Below are 21,071 nucleotides of genomic sequence, written 5' to 3'. Positions count from 1 at the left end.
TTAGGCAAATCTTCTGCACAACACCACTTTACAGTGTTCATGAGCAAAGATGTTAGTTTGAGGACAAAGGTTCACCTCACCCAAGCCATGGTATTTTCAATAGCTTCATATGCATGTGAAAGTTGGACAATGAATAAAGAAGACCATAGAAGAATTGATGCATTTGCATTATGATGTTGGAGAAAAATATTAAAAGCACCTTAGAGTGGCAGAAGAACAAACAAATCTGTGTCGGAAGAAGTACAACCAGAATACTCCTTAGAAGCCAGGATGGCAAGACTTCTATCTCATACATTATTAGGAGTGACCAGACCCTAGAAAAGGATACCATGTTTGGTAAAGAGGAGGGTCAGCGAAAAAGAAGACCCCAATTACATAGATTGTCATAGTGGCAGCAGCAGTGGGTTTGAGTGTTACAAAGACTGCGTGGTTGGCGCAGGACTGAGCAGTATTTTGTTCTGTTGTGCTTAAGTATCAGTCCGTACCAATTCAATGGTACCTAGCAACAAAAAACAACCATACTGAAGTAGCCATCGAGAAATGAAATGACATATTGCACAGGGTAAATCTTCTGCACCAAACAGCTTTAAAGTGCTAAAGAGCAAAGATGTCACCTTGCATTCTTAATAGAAATGCAACATATAGACAATGAATTAGGACTGGAGAAAAATTGTTGCATTTGAATTATGGTGGTGATAAAGAACGTTGAAATTACCATGGATTGCCAGGACAGAAATTACCATGGACAGAACCATGTTGGAAGAAGTGCAGCCAGAGTGCTCCTTGGAGGCCAGGATGGCCGAACTTCATCTCTCATACTTCGGACATATTTTCAGGAGGGACCAGTCACTGGAGAAGGAGCTCATGTTTGGTGGGGTCGAGGGTCAGTGAAAAAGAGGAAGACCCCCAATGAGATGGATTGGCCAAGTGGCAGCATCAATGGACTCAAGTGTGGCAACAGTAGTGAGGTTGGCCCAGGATCGGGCAGTGTTTCGTTCTTCTGGGCATAAGGTCGCTATGTGTTGGTACCAACTAGATGGTACCTAACAACAACAACAAAAGCCAGGGTGATGAACAAATCTGTTTTGGAAGAAGTACCGCTGATTGCTTCCTGGAAGCAATGGTGTTGAGACCTTGTTTCTCATAATTTTGACATGTTTTTGGAGAAACCACTTCCTAGAGTAGGACAGTAATAAAAAGGAAGACCCTTAACAAGATGGATTGGTACAGTGGCTGCAACAATGGGCTCTAACAAAGCAGCAATTATGAATATGACACAGGACTTAGCACTGTTTTGTTCTGTTGTACATAGATAGTGTCTTTATGAGTCTGAACTCACCAGCAGTTACCTCAACAGTAACAACATGTCTTAAGTTAAAATATTTTAATGAGATGAAAGACTTTCTCTTTTTTTTCTTTTTAGGTCCTCAAAGTGAGGAAATGATGTCTGTTCTCATGCATTCTATCCACAAAGTGAGGGTGAAAGCTCTAAAGCGTGTGTGGAGAAATATAGGTTCTTTTGAGATGAATATTTGGGAACCAGTTGAAGAAGAAAAACCAGATGACGCTCCAGCTTTTGACAGGTTTTCCTTGGGGACTAGTATGAGCAGGAGTACACTCACAGAACTGGGGAATTCTCTGGTTCACAGTGATGCTGATACGGCAGACACTGTTTCTGAAGCTTTGTCAGTGGGAAAAAAAAAGAGAACACATTTCTGTCCAAGGTAAAACTGAGTTCTCAGTAGCTAACATTCATTCCCATTGTGAGAAATAATGTTTTAACATATTTTTATGTAACTGATGATCTTATTTCTGGTTCCAGCCACCCTCCCTGACTGGACTGTTCATAAAGTGAATGATAAGCACAATGTTCTCTACTCATGACATTAGGAGGATAAAATAAAACTGTACCTTTGAAACGCATTTATAAATAATACTGAGCTAGGAAATTGAATCGATACATTCTATAGGCCATTGAAAGACTTTTAGTTATTTTAGTAGTCTTTAGACATAGAAATTGGGGATTATTGGGTTAGTCATATAATTTTTAGGGGTTTCCTATTTGAAACTCATTCATAAATTGTTGGGAAATTCTTGCTTATCATCTAAATGTCTGTTACTATTATTTTTTTCTTTATAACTCCAGTATCTGCAGTGTAATTTATCCTTCTCATGACTGAAAGATTGTAAATCAACCATAATCTTAAGAATAATAATCCCAACTACTCTAAGCATCTGCTTAAACTGTATATTTGTTGTTGTTGTTAAATGTCGTAGAGTTGGTTCCAACTCATAGCAACCCTGTATAGGATTTCTGAGGAGCAGCTGGTGGGTTTGAATTGCCAACCGTGTGGTTCACAGTCCAGTGCTGATCCTACAGTGGTACACCAAAGAGTCCTAATTTATATCTAATACCTGATGTGGCAATGTGGGCTAATGCATCAGTTTGAACCGCAAGGTCGGTGGTTCAAGCTTACCAGCTGCTCCTTGGAAACCCTATACAGGGTCGCTATGGGTCGGAATTGACTCGACGGCACTTAACAACAACAACCTACAAAAATATATGCACATAAACATATAATCACATTGTAAATGTTGTGCTTATTTTATAAAACAGCAGTGCTTAAATGTTAGCACAGGTTTACCTGAAGGTTGATTACAGAACATACTTTGTAAAAAGAGATGTGATGTCTTCAACCTAGATGCCTAACATGAAACTTTCTCTTCTTGAGGAAACCAAGGATCTGTGTTCAACTCTAACAGAGCATGCTGGAAGGAAAATATGTAAAAGTGATTTGGAACAGCAGTTAAATGCTGAAAATTTAACCATAGCTTTGATAGCAGCTGAGAGTATTTAAAAAACGTTTTCAACTTTTTTGTGGAAAAGAATCCTGAGGGCATTCTTGTTACAAATTGTATAAGGGTTGCTAAGGGAGGCAGACAAGAGGGAGAAATGAGAAACTCAGGATTTTTCTAGCTGTATATTGGTGGCTTGTATTTCCATTTTGTTTTATAGTGAAATTTCCATGAACACATGTCACTTTTCCTTTTTAATATTAATGTGATATATTTGGGGAGGGGGTGAGTCATAGAATGTTGAGCTCTAGAAAACTTAGAGGTCATTCAGTTTAACATCTCATTTACTTATTTTTAAATTTTTATTATTTTTGATGAAAATACACACAGCAAAACATAAACTGAGTGACCAATTGCTGCATGTACATTTTAGTGACAGTGATTACATTTTTCAAGTTATACAATCATTCTTGCTGGCCTTTATCAAATTATCACTAACCTTTTGTGTTGTTATCTGTTTGAGTTCATCAGACAACTCTTTAAAAGATCACAACACTTAAGGCAGACTTTCTTTACTAAATTGTTGTTGGCTTGGAGTCCTTGGATAAACACTGGACTAATAACCATAAGGTCAGCAGTTCAAACCCACCAGTTGCTCCTTGGAAACCCTATGTTGTTGTTGTTGTTAAGTGCCGTCAAGTTGGTTCCTACCCATAGTGACCCTGTATAGGGTTTTTAAGGAGCAGCTGGTGAGCTTGAACCTCTGACCTTGTGGTTCAAATGGACTTTGTAGGCTAGCTCATTAACCCATAGCGCCACACCATGACTTGGCACCAACTCGATAGAACTTAACAATGTTGGCCCAAAGAAGACTTAAGGGATCCTTAGGTTATTTTTGGTTTACGGTTTAAAGAGTATCTCTGGACCATGGTTTTGGGGTTCATCCAGCTTTAATGGCTCTGGGAAGTTTGCATTCCATGAGAATTTGAATTCTGTTCAGTGTTTCCCCTCAATTTAATCAGAAGTCTTCTATAAAATCTTTGACCAAAACGTTCAGCAATGATAACCATTCAGTTCTTTGTTCTCATAGCAAAGGAGGCAGTTGTTCTTGGAGGCAATTAACCATGCATACCATTTCCCCCTCCTGTTCCTGACTCTCCTTCTTCCACTAATGTTTCAGGTGAATAGGGACCAATTGTTGTACCTTGGATGGCCACTTGCAAATTTTAAGACTCCAGGTAGTATGCAACAAAGTAGGAGACAGAACAGAAACATTAAAAATGATAGACCAATTTGGAAATGTAAAGGTAGATGTTTTATAGCAAGGAAGGGAGTGATTAACTTTCCAGTCTAGAATCAGGGGTCCCTAGGACAATCAATGGAGAAGAGCCGAGAGCGGACTCTACCCAGAGAAGCAGCGATCCCTGAGATGGAGGCAGAGACGATGATGTAGAGCGATGGAGCAGCTGGGGAGTTTAGATCCAGAGAGGGAGAGCGACTGTGTGCTGAAAACTGGGAGGGGGAGTGCAGAGGGAAGGCTTGCAGGGTATACCCTTTGGTTAGTTGATGATGCATGGAGGGGATTGGAACCATGGCAATGAAACGATATACAATAGAATGAATGTAAAACTAATATTCTCCCATGTAAACTATCATATAATTCACAATAAAACATTAAAAAAAAAGATTTAAAAAAAAAAAAATAGACCAATTAACTAGATGTCCCATAAAACCATGACCCTAAACCTCCAAACCAGTGAACCAGATCCCATAAGGTCTTTGGTTGTGCAAAACTATGTTTTTTGTTGTAAAAATATCTTTGCCAATATAACTTTTTTCAGATGACATCAATTATATGAATCAAATGTATAACCCCAACCCCGTTTACTGTTAAATTAAAAGATAATTGTTGTTAAGTGCTTTGGATTCAGTTCCAACCCATAACAACTCTGTACAGGGTTTCCTAGGAGTGGCTGGTGAGCTTGAACCAACAACTTTACAATTCAAACCCACTTTATAGTCCTTTGCATTAACCTACAGCACCACACCAGGACTCCAGAAATCCAAGATATATCTGTTAATCACTGGGGAGAATATTGTAAGTTTAAAGATGAATTTTAGTGATCAAATGACTTTTTATTTTTTATCTTTTTCAATTTTGTTCTGCTATAGAAATGCTTCAAACCACGTGGACTTAACATTGATTGGTAAGCTCAATGATAAAAAGAAAACATATAAACAGAAAGAAAATGCTAAAAGGAAAGAAAATAATGAAAAGTTGTCACAAAACACAGTTCCGGTAATAGGTGTTTGGGAATTTGAACGTGATGATGATGAATATATTAAATTCCTTGATCTCTTCATGAGTTATGTTCTTGAAAGAGACCTACTTACTTCCAGTGATTCTGGTATTCCATTTCTAATCAGTTTTTCTTCACATCTTAGAGAACATGAACTTAATTCTTTAGTTTTTGATGTGCATACGACATTAAAACGACGTCAAGGCAAAACCAAAAGCCAGAATTTGTTTAGAGCAGGCTCTTGCTTTGTTGTTGCTCCTGAGTCAGATGAATCTGAAAATCCACCCTCTTTAAGCAATGACTGTGCCTTAAATTTGGAAAGCCAGGCACTGTCTGCCTCACTCTTAGTTAATCAAGGAGTCAGACTTTCTGTAGAGAACCCTTTGAATGAAGTCAATAAAAATGAAGCCAAGAGTGGATTGTTTGGTTTAAAACAAAAGTCAATTTACAGAAATCAAAATGAAAACCGAGAGAAGCCTCTAGTCCACAGATTGTCAACCCCTGTTTTCTGGACTCCCCGTTCCATTACAACGAGAAGATTCATTTTTAAAGCAGTTGAAAACAGTGATGTTAATTATCAAGAAGCTCTTTCGCTAACACTGAGTAGGAGCTTTGGCAGCATTGGAAAGCTGCTGGAATGGATGATAAGATGGTCTGATAGAAGACTACTCTGCGATGCCAGTATCACTGAGTCATTATGGGAGTCCAGTCCAGTAATTCGTGTAAAGACATCTACAGGTGCCATTCTTACATCATTATGGCTTCTAAGACAACCCTATTTTGCTACATATAAAGCAAAAAATGCCAATCTTAAGGTGAGTGTTAGAATTACGTATTACATAAAATTGATATGTCTTATTTTAAAATTCTATTTATCAGAGAATCACTAAGTAACTAAGAATTAATTACAGTGCTTATTACAGTCCATTTCATGTGGAGTCTTTGTTTTATTTTAAAATTTTTTCTTGACTCCTTTAATTCTTAAGAGTAAACCAATTTTATAGTAAAAGTGCTGTGAAGTTTTGAGACTGTGTTTTTAAAAAAGAAAGAAAGAAGAAGGTAACTTTAGGTGATTTAAAAAGTTATATTACATATATATTGTTATTGGTTTCCAACTCATGGCTACCCTGTTTATAGCTACCCCGTATAGGGTTTGCGAAGAGCGGCTGGTGACTTGGAACCACTGACCTTATGGTTCAAACTGGTCTTGGAATCTTTTACTTACCCTGCAGTGCCACACCAGGATGCCAACATTTACATTACATCCCTTTTAAGTTTCAGGTTTGGTTTAGACAAAGACTAAACTCAAAATCAACCCATTGCCTTGGAGTCAGTTCTGCCTCATAGTAACTCTCTAAAACAGACTAGAACTGCCCATAGAGTTTCCAAGTCTATAATCTGTACAGAAGCAGGCTCCATTTTTCTACCATGAATGGATGGTGGTTTTGAACCACCAATCTTTTGGTTAACAGTTAAGCACTTAACCACTGTGTCAGCAGGGTTCCTCTAAGACACACTAGCATTTGGAAGTCATTGGAAAGCCCAGCCTGCTGAGGCAGATGGATGTCGGTACATGGGTTAGTATCATTAGCTATCTGCTCTTTAGTCAGTAGCATGTAGTAATCTTTTAACTGTTTGCAAGATAAATATATTTTTTTGCTTAAAATAGTTTCTGTTGTGTAGTTGATATAGCAACAACAAAAAAGATGTAGATAAATTTAATGGAAAGCTTTAAAAAATGTTCTTAATATTCATGGCAAAAATAACTTGGGATAGGCATTTAAAAAACATTTTGAAAATATCAGTGATACCTAAACTCGTTCTATTTTTAAATGCCTTCTTTCTAAAATAGTATATTTTTGTTTGAAGGGTCTGAAGTATGTGTTTGTATGAGTTTGTTTTGTTTTTGTGGGGAGTTTTTTGAGACCAGTTTTTGTCATCCTAAGGTAGTTTTATATGATATTGTGGTATTTGTTACTGAAGCTTAGGTATTTCTAGGTACTTCCTACCTACATTTCTAAGTAGTCCTGGCGTGGCACTGTGAATCAATGTGCTGGACTGCAAAGTCATTTTGAACTGAAAGGTTGGTGGTTCAAGCTCACCAGTTGCTCCTTTGCTATTAGTCGGAACAGACTTGATGGCACTTAACAACAACAATATCTAAGTAAGGGACAGATGAGATAGCTCTTGTATTTTCAGCTGTATGCATTTTTGTCCAATGCATATACCATTTCGAAATAATTACTAAATGTCATTGTAGTAGAAAAGAATAAAATAAAGCAACATTACATTTTTATTGCTATCATATTGTGGCCTGTAAACAATGGTGGCCAGAGATGCTTTTGGAGGTGAAATAAAGACTTATTCATGGCTTCAGCAGTAAATACTAAGTAGTAACTATACAGTAATTACTTGATAAATGAATAAGAAGAGAAATCAGGAGTTTTGTAGATAATGTGAATAACTTTTAAATAAGCAGGAAAATAAAGAGTTCAATAATGAGTATTAAATGCTCTAAGTGGTTCATTTTAGGTTCTAGAGAATCATTACTTTAAATATCAGACTGGTCCCAATATTGATCACGAGAGCAAAGCAGATGCTGGCTGCTCAGCTGCTCTATCAACTCAAGGTGGAACTGAGGAAAGACATGATGGAAATGAAACTTGGCAGTATATCTCAAAGTAAGTTTCTGGTTTTACCCTTTCTTTTAATAGCAAATACATGAATTGATGATGTTTGGACTTGAAGGGAAACATTGAACTTTTGAAATTGAAAGGAATGAGTAGAAGAGCAGAAAGTGAGCTCTTTCTGAATTGTAGCAATTCATTGCAGATTATAGTTTATCCTTGTTGGCCTACTTTTTATCTTCTGAGAGAGGAGATGATATATCCTGAAATTTCCCTTTCTTTATTTATATTGATTAATTTCCCATGTCAGAGGAAGTTGCACTAATCATTTAATTCATTTTTACATATGAAGTAATATATCTTTGAACACCAAAGCCAAAACCTTTATAGCAGGAATATTCCTTTGTGAGTCTGGCAAAAAATCTAGATTATTTGAAATTATTTTCATCATAATAGAACTAAGATATTGAGTCATTCACTGAGCTACCTTTTATTGAGCTTCTAGTTTGCACCGTACATGATTTTTTTAAAAAAGCTTTGGTTTTTTTATAAATATGAAAACTAAGTTCTTTGTTTTCAAAAACCAAATAAAATGAACTCAAACTTTTTGTCCCTACAAAGGGGTTATTATTTTATCTGCTGCATTTCTCTCCATAGAATGCCAGCTAAAGCAAAAAAACCTGAAACAAAAGAAATCAATAATGAGATTACATCTGTCACTCATGATCCTGAAAAAGAACTTAGAAACATCCTTGATGAGGATCTTTTAGAAGAAGTAGAAACATTCACACAGGAAGAAGTGGATATGCATACATCAGACTATGAAGGTCAGTTCATTTAGATAATCTTTGGCTTTACTAATGTGATATTGATGGATAATGATAATTTAGGATAATTTATTTAGTCTCATATCTAAGTTTGTATAATTTGCTCCTGTAGAACCTATACATAGACCAAGAGACAGTTGTTTGAACAGAACAAGGGGATACCCTGGTTTAAAATCAGGAAAGGTATGTGTCAGGGTTATATCCTTTTACCACACTTATTCAGTGTACATGCTGCGAAAATAATCTGAGAAGCTTTACTGTGTAACATGGCATCAGCATTGGAGGAAGAGCCATGCCGATGATGCAACCTTGCTTGCTGAAAACAGGACTTGAAGTACTTACTAATGAAGATCAAAGACTACAACTTTCAGTATGGATTATACCTCAACATAAAGAAAACAGAAATCATCACACTGGACCATTAAGCAACATAATGATTTCATTTACTTCCACGATCAATGTCCATGGAAGCAAAAGTGAAGAAATCAAATGATGTACTTGAGTACTAAGGTGCGCCTGACCCATGATATTTTCATATGCATTTGAAGCTGGACCTTGAGTAAGGAAGACAGAAAAATGAATCGATGCCTTTGAATTAATGGTGTTGATGAAGAATATTTAGTGTACTGTAGGCCGTCAGAACGAACAAGTCTGTCTTGGAAGAAGTATAGCCATGATGTTCCATAGAAGCAATGATGGTGAAACTGCATCTCCCTTACTTTGGACATGTCATCAGAAGGGACCAATTCCTGGAAAAGAATATCATGCTAGGTAAAGTAGAGGGTCAGCGAAAAAGAGGAAGACCCTTAACAGATAGATTGACACAGTGTTTTCACAGTGGGCTCCAATGTAGCAATTATTGTGAGGATGGCCCAGCACCAGACACTGTTTTGTTCTGTTGTACATGGACCTGCTACAAATCAGAACCCACTTGAAGGCACCTAACAACAAGAAGCTCTTTTACAATTATTGTGCCTCTTGTCTTATGTAATTATAATAGGTCTCTTCATTTCTATTAACCATCTCAATGAAACTCCTGGAAGTCTTTCTTAAGACAGGATCTACTAACGAATACAGAAACTCTTGGAGCTTTATAGAGTTATAAGCATTGATATGAGACCTCCCAAGGCTCATTTGGAATTCCTCTGATGAAGAAGGGATAGTCTCCAGGTGTTTTTAAAAATATTTTTGTGATAAGGATAGAAAATGTTCCTGCCATTTAAATTTTTCTTGTGATTTTCTCTGCACCTTTGAAAAAGTCAATACATTATTTTTCAAGTGATTAGTTTTCTTTTTCTTTTGTTTTCATTTAGAACACATCAAAGAACCTGTTGAAAGTCTCAAAAGTCCCAGTATTGCTTTATACATGCAGACATTACCACAGAGTTCAGAAATAGTAAGTCAAGTCAATCATTAGTGGGTAAAATTAATTCAATTTTTGTGTACTATTTAAATTAGCCTTAAGTGTTACTCAAGATATAATATTCTCTCTCTTTTTTTTTATTAGAATGTTAAAAAATTTTTTCAACTTTATATTGTGAATTTGGTGAAGGTTTACAGACATGATCATTAGATTTATATTCAGCAAATTGTATACTTTGTTTCATCTCAATGATTACAATCCTCTCCCTGCAACAACATGAACAAAGCAAAAATATTTGATGTATACTTACAAAACAAAAACATATATATATTCATTTAAATCTCCAAAGGGTTATATGTTCTGCAATCCAGCCTCCTGCCCACAGGCCCACAGCCTTTCTCAGTCCATGGGCCTAGAGCCCATAACTGCTTTTTCTCTCCATGCCACTGTCTCTGCTGTCGTGATTCTCTAGGTAGGGATCTCATGTTTCACTCATGCTCTTCTTTCTTGATGGTCCTGGGATCATCTGTTCCTGAAAGAAAAGATTAACTACTCCCCCCTTTTAGTTGTACATCTTCTACAACTACAGTTGTGATCGTCACAATTAATCCAGCTAATAATTACTCACAATTGAGTCATGGAATCCTATCACTGTGGTCTCTTATTCCCTTTCACCAGATTCATCTGGAAAAGCAGGAAATTATTCAGTTGAAATTCTACCTTGCTCCCCTTATTCTGAAATGAAGCATACTCAGGAAGCCTTATAAACCAGCCACTTCATGCCTTTTAGCCCCCATTTTTGATATCCAATGTCTAAATTTCTCATCTCTATCAACTCAGTACACTTAGGAACCAAGGTTGTTCCTTGATATGAAGAATCTTTCCATTCCAGTTTGAATTTTCAATCACTGCATTCATAAGCAAAAGTCTAATTTGTCAAATTGTAGCAGTTTGTACTTTTTCACATTATCAAACAAGTTTATCTTCCTCGGGTCAAGTTCTGGTCAACTAGCAATCCAAGATAGGTCAAATGGGTACTAGCTGCAAGTTTGGGAGTTCCCTGCACTTCAGATCAGCTAGCTGCTTCACTTCCAGCCCTAGCCTTCAGAGGTTAGGTGAGTGCTCATGGGCTCAGAAGTTCACACATCTTCCTAAATTTCAGACAGCCAGGCCTTCCTCTTTTCTTTTTCATCTCAAGGTCAATGAGTGTCAGTGGAACAAGGCCAAACTCAGCCCATGTCTTCATTGCTGCATTTTCCCCAATTCTACTCACAAGTAGACCCAGATAGTCACCAGCAAGATAGCTATCAGATTCCCTTTAAATTTCAGTCTGATAAGGAGGTTTTACCTGATGGGCTTTTTCTTGCCTTGATGCTTGCAAAGCAAACTGCTTGCTTAAAATTCAAACAGCCAAACAGTCTGCATTTGTTTGTTTGTTTGTTTTGCAGTTCTTTCTTTCCATAAGAATCTCTGTTTTTCCAGCAGTTTTGGGTTGGTCTACTTGTATTTTCAAGTGGGAACTCAGAAGATTCTGGTTGGGACTCAAGATTCCATCTTAGGCCCCATGCTCTACAAAGGCCTAACAAGAAGCCTATTTTCTAGGGCAAATTTTACCTCCCCTTGTAGTAAACCCAATCCAGTATAGGCTGAAGGTGAGCTTGCAAACTTTCTGTCATCCTCATTCCCAGTATCCATTTCTTTCCCACATAAATGTCTATTTTTCAATAGTAGGCAGAGAAAACAAATAGCCACAAGACAGTTAAATATATAACATTTTCCCTCCTCTTTTACCCATTCAGTGTATGTCTCAATGCATGTATCTACTCACAGAGCACTTGTTCCAAGTTTGTTTATAAATCTCTATTTACCTCTATCGCAGTTAGCCCATGCATACTTCCCTAAGTCTTCCCCTTTCTTCATTGCTCATCTGCCACCTTCCCTCTTGTTGTGTATTGCCCTCCCACTCCTTGTATATTGCCATCCCAGACACCCGAGCTAGCATGTGTCTGCCTTCTAGTCAGTGAATTACTGTTCCCTCCCTTCCCCTCTGTTAACCATCAAAGAATGTTTCTTTTAGAATGGAAACCTTTTCTTAAGCTTTCACAATAATGGTCTCATACAATATTTTAGGACCGACTAATTTCACTCAGCATAATGTCCTCGAGGTTATCATATTATCTCTTATAAATAGACTGTTAGGAGTCCTGGTGTGGTGCTGTGGTATTATATGCTGGACTGCAAAGTCGATTTGATCCGCAAGGTTGGCAGTTCAAGCTCACCAGCTGTTCCTTGGAAACCCTATGCAGGGTTGCTCTGGGTTGGAATGACTTGATGACACTCAGCTACAAGAAGTAGACTTATTTATAGAATGTAGGCATGGCAAGTAGCATTTTTTTTCCCACTAAAATTCTGCTATTGCCAAAATGTCTAGTAGTCTAAGGCAAAGAAATTTTCATTTCATAAGCCACTTTAGTAAATTAATGTGATCAAGAGTTGTGATGATAACTTTATTTATTTATTTATTAATATTTTATTGTGCATTATGTGATAGTTTACATGGGAGAACATTAGTTTTACATTCATCCTATCATATATCGTTTCATTGCCATGGTTACAGTCCCCTCCATGCATCATCAACCAACCAAAGGGTATATACTACAAGCCTGCCTGCCGGTCTGTGTTAATATCTTTTATTTAAAAAGTATAATTTAGGGAATAGGGTATAGTTTTTGTCATATGTGGAGGCTTCAGAAAGATTGTGGAAAAATTCCATTACCTTTCAATTCCATTTTCCACAAACTTTTTTCTTTTTAGTTTTTTATTGTGAATTGAGTGAAGGCTTACAGACAGGATTATCTGTTTTACAGATCATATGCTTTGTCTCATCTTAAATGATTGCATTCTCCTTAGTGAAACAATAGTCAGTCCCACTTCCTCCCTGGGGCTCCTATATCCCATCCCTTCTCACCATTGTGCTTAGGTACATGTTGCCCCTTTGATTTTGAATCCTGGACCGTTCCATCATTCATACTAGTGGTGTTGTTCCCCCTGTATACCTATCTACTGCTTGGCTGAAAGTTGTTTCCCCTACATGCCTCTATACTGCTTCACTGAGAAAGGGTATATTCCTTTCCAGACCTGAAGGGTAGTTGAGGGACACAGTCTCTTTCTGACCAGTAAACCTAGTCTTTTACTTATTTTTTAAAATAAATTTGAGTTTTGCTCTACACATTATGCCACTGTATCCAGGACCTTCTAATGTGATCCTGTTTAGAGCAGTTGGTAGTAGTAGCAGGGCACCATCTAGTACTTTTGGTCTCAGAGTCTTGGAAACTGATGTTCACATGTTCCGTTAGTCCATTGGATTAGTTGATTGCAAGCATCTTTAATTCTCATCGCTCTTTGTTCTTTTGCACATGGACTGACCAATAGCTACCTTAGATGGCTGCTCATGAGCTTTTAATATCCCAGATGTCACTTGCCAAAGTAGGATATAGAACATAGCCTTTGTGGATTATGTTATGCATATTGACCATATGCATGGTGTCCCGAGACTATGGTCCTGAGCCCATAGGCTCAGCTACTCATTGCCTTAAGATATTTGATAATATCTAAGTTTTTAACATTTTGCCCTCTGTGCACCACCACATTCACAATGGTGTTTGCAGGAAAGGTAAATACTTAAGTACCAATAGCTTCTTTCACACTCTTGTATGTCTGTGGGGTGTATAAATGTATGTTGCTGTTAAGTGCTGTCTTTCCGACTCAGAGCAACCCTGTATAGGGTTTCCAAGAATTAGCTTTTGAGTTTGAACCACCAACATTGTGGTTCAAACTGACCTTGCAGTCCAAGGCTTAATCCTACAGTGCCACACCATGATATGTGTATATATAAGGAGCTCTGGTTGCAAGTTGGTCAGCAGTGGTTACTAATCTGATGGTCAGTCAGAAGTTCGAAACTATCAGTGGTTCCACTGTAGTAGAAAGATGAGGCTTTCTACTCCTGTAAAGATTTATAGCTTCAGAAATACTATGTAGGGTCGCTGTGAGTCCCACAGCACCTAACCACCACCTCCACCACACATATGCGTATATACACAGACATACTCACACATATATATACAGTCTATTCTTCTTCCAAAATCATTCAGTGTCTGTAAACTTTGAAACCCCCTCATATATACACGTTTATGTATTAGTGTTCTCAGAACTGTAACCATACACGGAATTTGCAGGTGGAACATTTGTTGTTGTTGTTAGGTGCCATTAAGTCGGTACTGACTCATAGTGGCTTTATGCACAGAAGAACGAAACACTGCCCGATCCTGGGCCAACCTCACTGCTGTTGTCACGCTAGAGTCCATCGATGCTGCCACTTAGCCAGTCCATCTCGTTGGGGGTCTTCCTCTCTTTCTCTGACCCTCCACCTTACCAAACATGATATCCTTCTCCAGTGACTGGTCCCTCCTGAAAATATGTCTGATGTGTGAGAGATGAAGTTTGGCCATCTTAGTCTCCAAAGAGCACTCTGGCTGCACTTCTTCCAAAATGGGTCTATTTGTTCTTTTGGCAGCCCATGGCACTTTCAATATACTCTTCCAACACCATAACTCAAAAGCATCAATTCTTCTACGGTCTTCCTTATTCATTGTCAAGCTTTCACATGCTTATGAAGTTATTGAAAATACCATGGCTTGGGTCAGGTGCACCTTAGTCCTCAAGCTGACATCTTTGCTTTTCAACACTTTAAAAAGGTCTTATGAGGCAGATTTGCCCAATGCAATGCGTCGTTTGATTTCTTGATTGCTGCTTCTGTGAGTGTTGATAGTTGATCCAAGAAGAATGAAGTCCTTGACAACTTCAGTCTTCTCTCCATTGGTTTATTGGTCCAGTGGTGAGGATTTTTGTTTTCTTTACATTGAGATGTACTCCATATCGAAGGCTGTGCTCTTTGATTTTCATCAGTAAATGTTTTAAGTCCTTTGCACTTTCAGCAAGCAAGGTTGTATCATCTGCATATGGCAGGTTGTTAATGAGTATTCCTCCAATCTTGATACCATGTTTTTCTTCATATAACCCAGCTTCTCATATTATTTGCTTAATACAGGTTGAATAAGTATGGTGAAAGAATACAACCTTGTCACACACCTTTTTTATTTTAAACCATTCAGTGTTCCCATGTTCTGTTTGAACAACTGTTTCTTGGTCCAGGTACAGATTCCTCATGAGCACAATTAAGTGTTCTGGATTACTCATACTTCACAATGATGTCCATAGGTTGTCATGATCCACACAATCAAAAGCCTTGCATAGTCAATAAAGTACAGGTAAACATCTTCCTGATATTCTCTGTTTTCAGCCAAGATCCATCGGACATCAGCAATGATATCCCTCGTTCCATGTACTCTTTGAATCTGGCTTGAACCTTTGGAAGGTCTCTGTCAATATATGATTGTAGCCGTTTCTGTATTACTTTTAGCAAAACTTTACTCTCGTGGGATATCAAAGAGATTGTCCAATGATTTCCACATTCCGTTGGCTCACCTCTCTTTGGAATGGGCACAAATATGGATCTCTTCCAATCAGTCGGCCAGATAGTTGTCTTCCAAATTTCTTGGCAGAGATGAGTGAGTGCCTCCTGTGCTGACTCACTTTCCTGAACGATTTCAATTTTTATTCCATCCATTCCTGGCATCTTGTTCTTTGCCAGTTACTTCAATGCACTGTGGACTATCATTGGCTCTTGTTCATATGGTACCTCTTGAAATGGTTGAACATTAATCATTTCCTTTTGGTTCAATGACTCTGTGTATTCCTTCCATCTTCTCTTGATGCTTTCTGTATCATTCAATAATTTGCCCAATGAATCTTTAAATAACAAAAGTTGAGGCTTGAATTTTTTCTTCGTTTCCCTCAGCTTGAGAAATGCTGAGTGCATTCTTCCTTTTTTATTTTCTGATTCCAGATCTTTGCACATTTTGTTGTGATATTTGGCTTTATCTTCTTGGGCTGATCTTTGAAATTTTCTGTTCAGCTCTTGGACCTCCTCATTTCTTCCATTTACTTTAGCATCTCTACGCTGGAGAACAAGTTTCAGTGTCTCTTCTGACATTCATTTTGACCATTTCCTTCTTTCTTGTCTTCTTAATGACTTTTTGCTTTCTTCATGTATGATGTTCTTGATGTCATCCCAAAACTCTTCTGGTCTTTGGTCTTGTGTTTAATGTATCAAATCTGTTCTTCAGATGATCTCTAAATTCAGGTGGGATATAGTCAAGGTCATATTTTGTCTCTCGTGGACTTGTTTTCGTTTTCTTCAACTTCAGTTTGAATTTGCATATTAGTAATTGATGATCTTTTCCACAGTCTGACCCTGGCCGCCTTTTGACTGATGATATGGAGCTTTCCCATCATCTCTTTCTGCAGATGTAGTCAATTTAACTTCCATGTATTCCATCTGTGAGGTCCATGTGTATAGTCGTCTCTTATGCTGTCTAAAGAAGGTATTTGAAATGAACAAATCATTGATTTTTGCAGAATTCTATCATGCGTTTTCCAGCATCGTTTCTATCCCCAAGGCCATATTTTCCAACTATTGTTCCTTCCTCTTTGCTTCCAATCTTTACATTGTAATCACCAGTAATGAACAATACATCTTGATTGCATTTTGATCAATTTCAGATTGAAGAAGTTGGTAAAATTCTTCTATTTCATCCTCACTGGCTTTAGTGGTTGGTGCATTAATTTGACTAATAGTGGTAGTAACTGGGCTTCCCTATAGGTGCATGGATATTATCCTATCACAGACAGTGTTGTACCACATGACTGATCTGGATATGTTCTTTTTGACGATGAATGCAACACCGTTCCTCTTCAATTTGTCGTTCTCGGCATAGTAAATCATGAGGTTGTCAGATTCAAAATGGCCAATACCAGTCCACTTCAGCTCACTAATGCCTAAGATATTGATGTTTATGCGTTCCATTTCATTTTTGACAGCTTCCAATTTCCCCAAATTCATACTTCATGCATTCCATGTCCCAATTTTCAATGGATGTTTACATCTGTTTCTCTTCATTTTGAGTTGTGCCCCATTAGCAAATGAAGGTAGAACATAGCCCTTCCTAATTATTTAAATAAAATGCTTTAAAAGTGATTTCATTTTTCATAATTTTATATTTGTTTTTACAGAGCCATTAATTGTATACTGAGGGGTGTATATGATTTATATTATATAAGTTTACTACATATTTTGTTTTTGTGTTTTCATAAGTTTACTAGGTCAGAGTGATGGGCCAAAGGCAATTCATACAATATAAAGATATGATCAGAATAGGACTTGGAATACTTTTTAATGTTTAATATCTCACTTGCTTTTATATTGTTATTCTAGAGTATGTGAAAGATGAAACAAAGCATTGGAGACTGTACTAGCTTTTTGTTTTATCTTTTGTCCTTTTGGGTACTATTTTAACAGCTTTCTACAGAAGAGGTTCAGTGTTCAAAAGAAAAACCACTGGAGACGTATATAGCAAAAAACTTCACTGAGCAGAAAAGGTAAGGAGGAAAACTGCATGGGTGCTATTACAACGGACTTGCTTACCTCACTAAATAAAGCTTTCAGCTTTTTACGTAATTTACAATATATCTCTAATGGCACTATTGTGTTTCTAATGAAATTTTAACTTCAGTTTATAGCAGTGGTAGCCCATGATCTAATGGTAGCCCATGATCTAATGGTAGCCCATGATTTAATGGTATCTAAATGCTGCTGATTTTTCCATTACTATCAGCCTCATTAAAATAAAATGTTGCTGTAAATAGAAAAAGGTTTATTCATATGCTACTTAGGAAACCACCTTTTCATGTTTGTTAAATTAAATGAAGAAAAATTATGAGTCATAATCCATGCAACCTTTCACTTGTACTTTCTGGCTTGATGACTGCCAACAGTCGATTAGGACTATGATGTGAATATATTCTGCTAGCCTGTCTACATTGCTTCAATGAGAATGGAAGGCAGCTTTAGTTTTTGTATATTTAGACATGATTTCTTAATTTTTAAAACTTTAGATTATTAGTACACAAATTTTGTTCAGTTCTGTGGATAATTAACAAGAATATATGTGTATATATATATGTATGTATATATATATATATAGATACATGTATGTATATATGTATGTGTGTGTATATATATATACATATATATATTTTAGAATGAAAAGTACATGCGTATATGTATATATAAAATGTTATTTGCCTTTGCAAGTAATACTGATATTTCTGGTAGTGAAAACTTGACTTTATAGTTTTTAAATGTTTCAGTGGGCTCTTTAGTATTCTGCTTGTTCCGTAAGTGAAATTTGAGATGATAGCTAACTTCATGTTTCTTCATTTTCAGTGCTATTGTTTTGTGTTGCTGAGTAGTTAATAGTGTTCATATAGTGTGTTGAATCAGCATACTTAAAATGTTAAGTCAAATAAACTTTTGTTTGAATCTGTTACTAATTGCTATGGATACAGGTGTAACTAGATTATGATTATGAGCTAAGCATGACAAAGGAATAGAAGATGTTTGACACTCTAAGATGTCTGAGAATTAGATCACTTGTACTTTAGATAATTTGAAGAATGCCTTGCTTCCTAATCAAATATTATTCTACATTTAAAGTATGATTGAAGCCTGTTTAATTTCGGAACATACCCTTCCTCATTCCTTCTATGATCCAAGTCCAAGTTCAGCGATATCTAGGTAAGTATTTTTGCTATAGTTACTAAATGTCTTTTTACAAAAAACTATGAGAATAAAATGAAAGTTCATGAAGCACTGAGAGAGCAACACTGATGGGTCTACGTTTCTGAGACCTTGAAGGAAAAAAAAAAAAAGGAGGAACTGATGGATGTATTACTGAAAGGCGTGGTTGCTCTTTGTAAACCTCATTGGTGGTGTTATATGATAAGCAATGAACTGCTAACTGCAAGGTCAGAGCAGGAGAAAGATGAGGCTTTATGCTCCCATAAAGATTTACAGCCTCAAAAACCCTTTTCAGGGTCACTATTAGAATCGACTTGACGACAGTGAGTTTGTTTTTTGTTTAACACTTTTCTAACACTGTTTGAAGTGCTTTAATTCTCTTATAGGACACATTCATCCAGTTACATGTTTTGATTTTCTTTTTTCAGAGGTTGAGCAGAGAGAAAGGTATGGCAGCCTGAGTCCTTAGTGTTTAAGAGTCTTGCTACTATATACAAAGTCCAAAAAGCAATCCCTCAGCCATTGGATTGTTTCTAACCATAGTGATCCTACATAGGGCCTCCAAGACTGTAACTCTATGGGAGCAGACAGCCTTTTCTTTCTCCTGCAGAGTGACTGAACCATTAACCTTGCAGTTAGGGGCCCAGTGCATAGCCCACAGCACCACCAGAGCTCCTTGCTAAAATACAGGAAGATGATATAGTAAAACTGAAGAAAAATTCTACATGATTTATAGTAAATCTCCTTCCTATTTATTGAAAGTAAAGCCCAGTAAAGCTGTCTTAAATAGGCATACCTTTTTTAATACCTGTTATTTTGTGGATTTCTAACTAAAGTTTTATTTTGAGAACATTGCTGTTGTTAAGTGCCGTCTGATCATTTTCGACTCATAGCGACCCTGTGTAGGGTTTATGAGGAATAGCTGGTGAGCTTGAACTGCCAACCTTGTGGTACAAACCGACCTTGCAGTCCAGTGCATTAATCTGCAGCACTACACCAGAACTCCACTGAAAACATTAGATGTTCTGCAAAAGGCGACTATTAGTGAAAGGGTTATGTAATCTAAATGCAATTTAATATAGTCCTTTATTTTTGGAAACATAATGATCAAGTCATTCTGCCCCATTACTTTAGTTATGGAATTGATTTGCTTAGAAAACAGTATATCTATTGTGTTCAAGGAATTGATCCTAAAATTGTTTACAGAAAACTGAAACTAGAAAAAACCCTTGCTTTACGCTTTATTTTTCTCAATGAGAATTTGTGTTTCTTCTTCAGATTTGTTATAAATGTATACTCTGTGGTTTAGAAATACTATTGTTTCGCATGTAGATCCAATAAGTAGTAATGAGCTCTACCAGTCTTAGAGTTATTAAATATTTTTGTGCCCAGTTTTTCCAACTCTATTCTGGGTCATTCATTTTAGTAAAGAAAACAAAACAAAACTTATTAGCACATCAAATTACATGTGCAGTTAGCCAGAATAATTTTGCTGGTTTCCAACTCAAATGTCTACAGGGGCCAGGCAAGGATAAGAAAAGTGTGAAGTGTTCTGAGTGAAACACCTTTGGGAGGTGACTATAGTTGACTAGACACTACATGCCTCTTTTAAAGACATTCAGGTGAAAAATTTTTGCTGACAGATATGTGTGGTGGCTGGTGAAGCCTATTCAGTAGAGATCAACTCTAATGTTCATGTTTCCTGTAAACTACCAGAGTAACTTTTACATTAGAAGAAAAATTATATATAAGTTATATGTACCTAATTTGTGTTTTTGTTGTTGTTGTTCATTAATGTGTGTTTTTAATTTATATACTTCTACATAGTGCACAGGCTTCTGCATTTAAAGATAAATCTTCATCAGTTCCACCTTTCATATCAAGTGAAGATAGTGTTGCTTTGGATTCTGCTTCATCACCTCGCAAGAACCAGAGAAATGAACCCAGGGCTCAGTTACCAGATACTTCGGATTCTGTTAGGCAGCTGCTCCAAGATGAAATGTTTAAATTAGTTCAGGTGAGCATATCAATATGTAAACAATAAAATTTATGTATGATATTTTAAGATTCTAAAATATGAACAAATATCTACAAGTTGTTTTTATTATTAGGTGCCCTAGAGTAGGTTCCAACTCATAGCTACCATATGCGCAACAGAAGAAACAAAGCCTGGTCTGTGCTGTCTTCACAATTGTTGTTATGCTTGAATCCCTTGCTGCTGCCACTGTGCCAATCCATCTTGTTGGGGGTGTCTTCTTTTACGCTGACCTTCACTTTACCACGCATGATGGCCTTCTCCAGGGACTGGTCCCTTCTGATAATATGGCTGAAATATAAGAGATCAAGTCTGGCCATCCTGACATCTAAGGAGCATTTTGACTGTATTTCTTCCAGTACCTT

General features: G+C 37.0%; 1 protein-coding gene across 1 annotated transcript in view; it reads left to right on the top strand.

Moving 5' to 3' along the window:
- Nucleotides 1-21,071, top strand: part of LOC102811747 (chromosome unknown open reading frame, human C5orf42) — a 190,709-nt gene that overhangs the window by 94,586 nt on the left and 75,052 nt on the right. Inside the window, 7 exon segments of the mRNA XM_006876934.1 lie at nt 1,424-1,724; nt 4,969-5,911; nt 7,629-7,777; nt 8,381-8,550; nt 9,864-9,946; nt 17,391-17,470; nt 20,499-20,688. Of these exon segments, the coding sequence (XP_006876996.1) occupies nt 1,424-1,724; nt 4,969-5,911; nt 7,629-7,777; nt 8,381-8,550; nt 9,864-9,946; nt 17,391-17,470; nt 20,499-20,688 (1,916 nt within the window).

Source organism: Chrysochloris asiatica, unplaced genomic scaffold (genome assembly GCF_000296735.1).
Source record: "Chrysochloris asiatica unplaced genomic scaffold, ChrAsi1.0 scaffold00430, whole genome shotgun sequence".
Taxonomy (NCBI): domain Eukaryota; kingdom Metazoa; phylum Chordata; class Mammalia; order Afrosoricida; family Chrysochloridae; genus Chrysochloris; species Chrysochloris asiatica.
The sequence above is the reverse complement of the archived record's forward strand: the minus strand, read 5'-3'. Positions and strand labels throughout refer to the sequence as shown.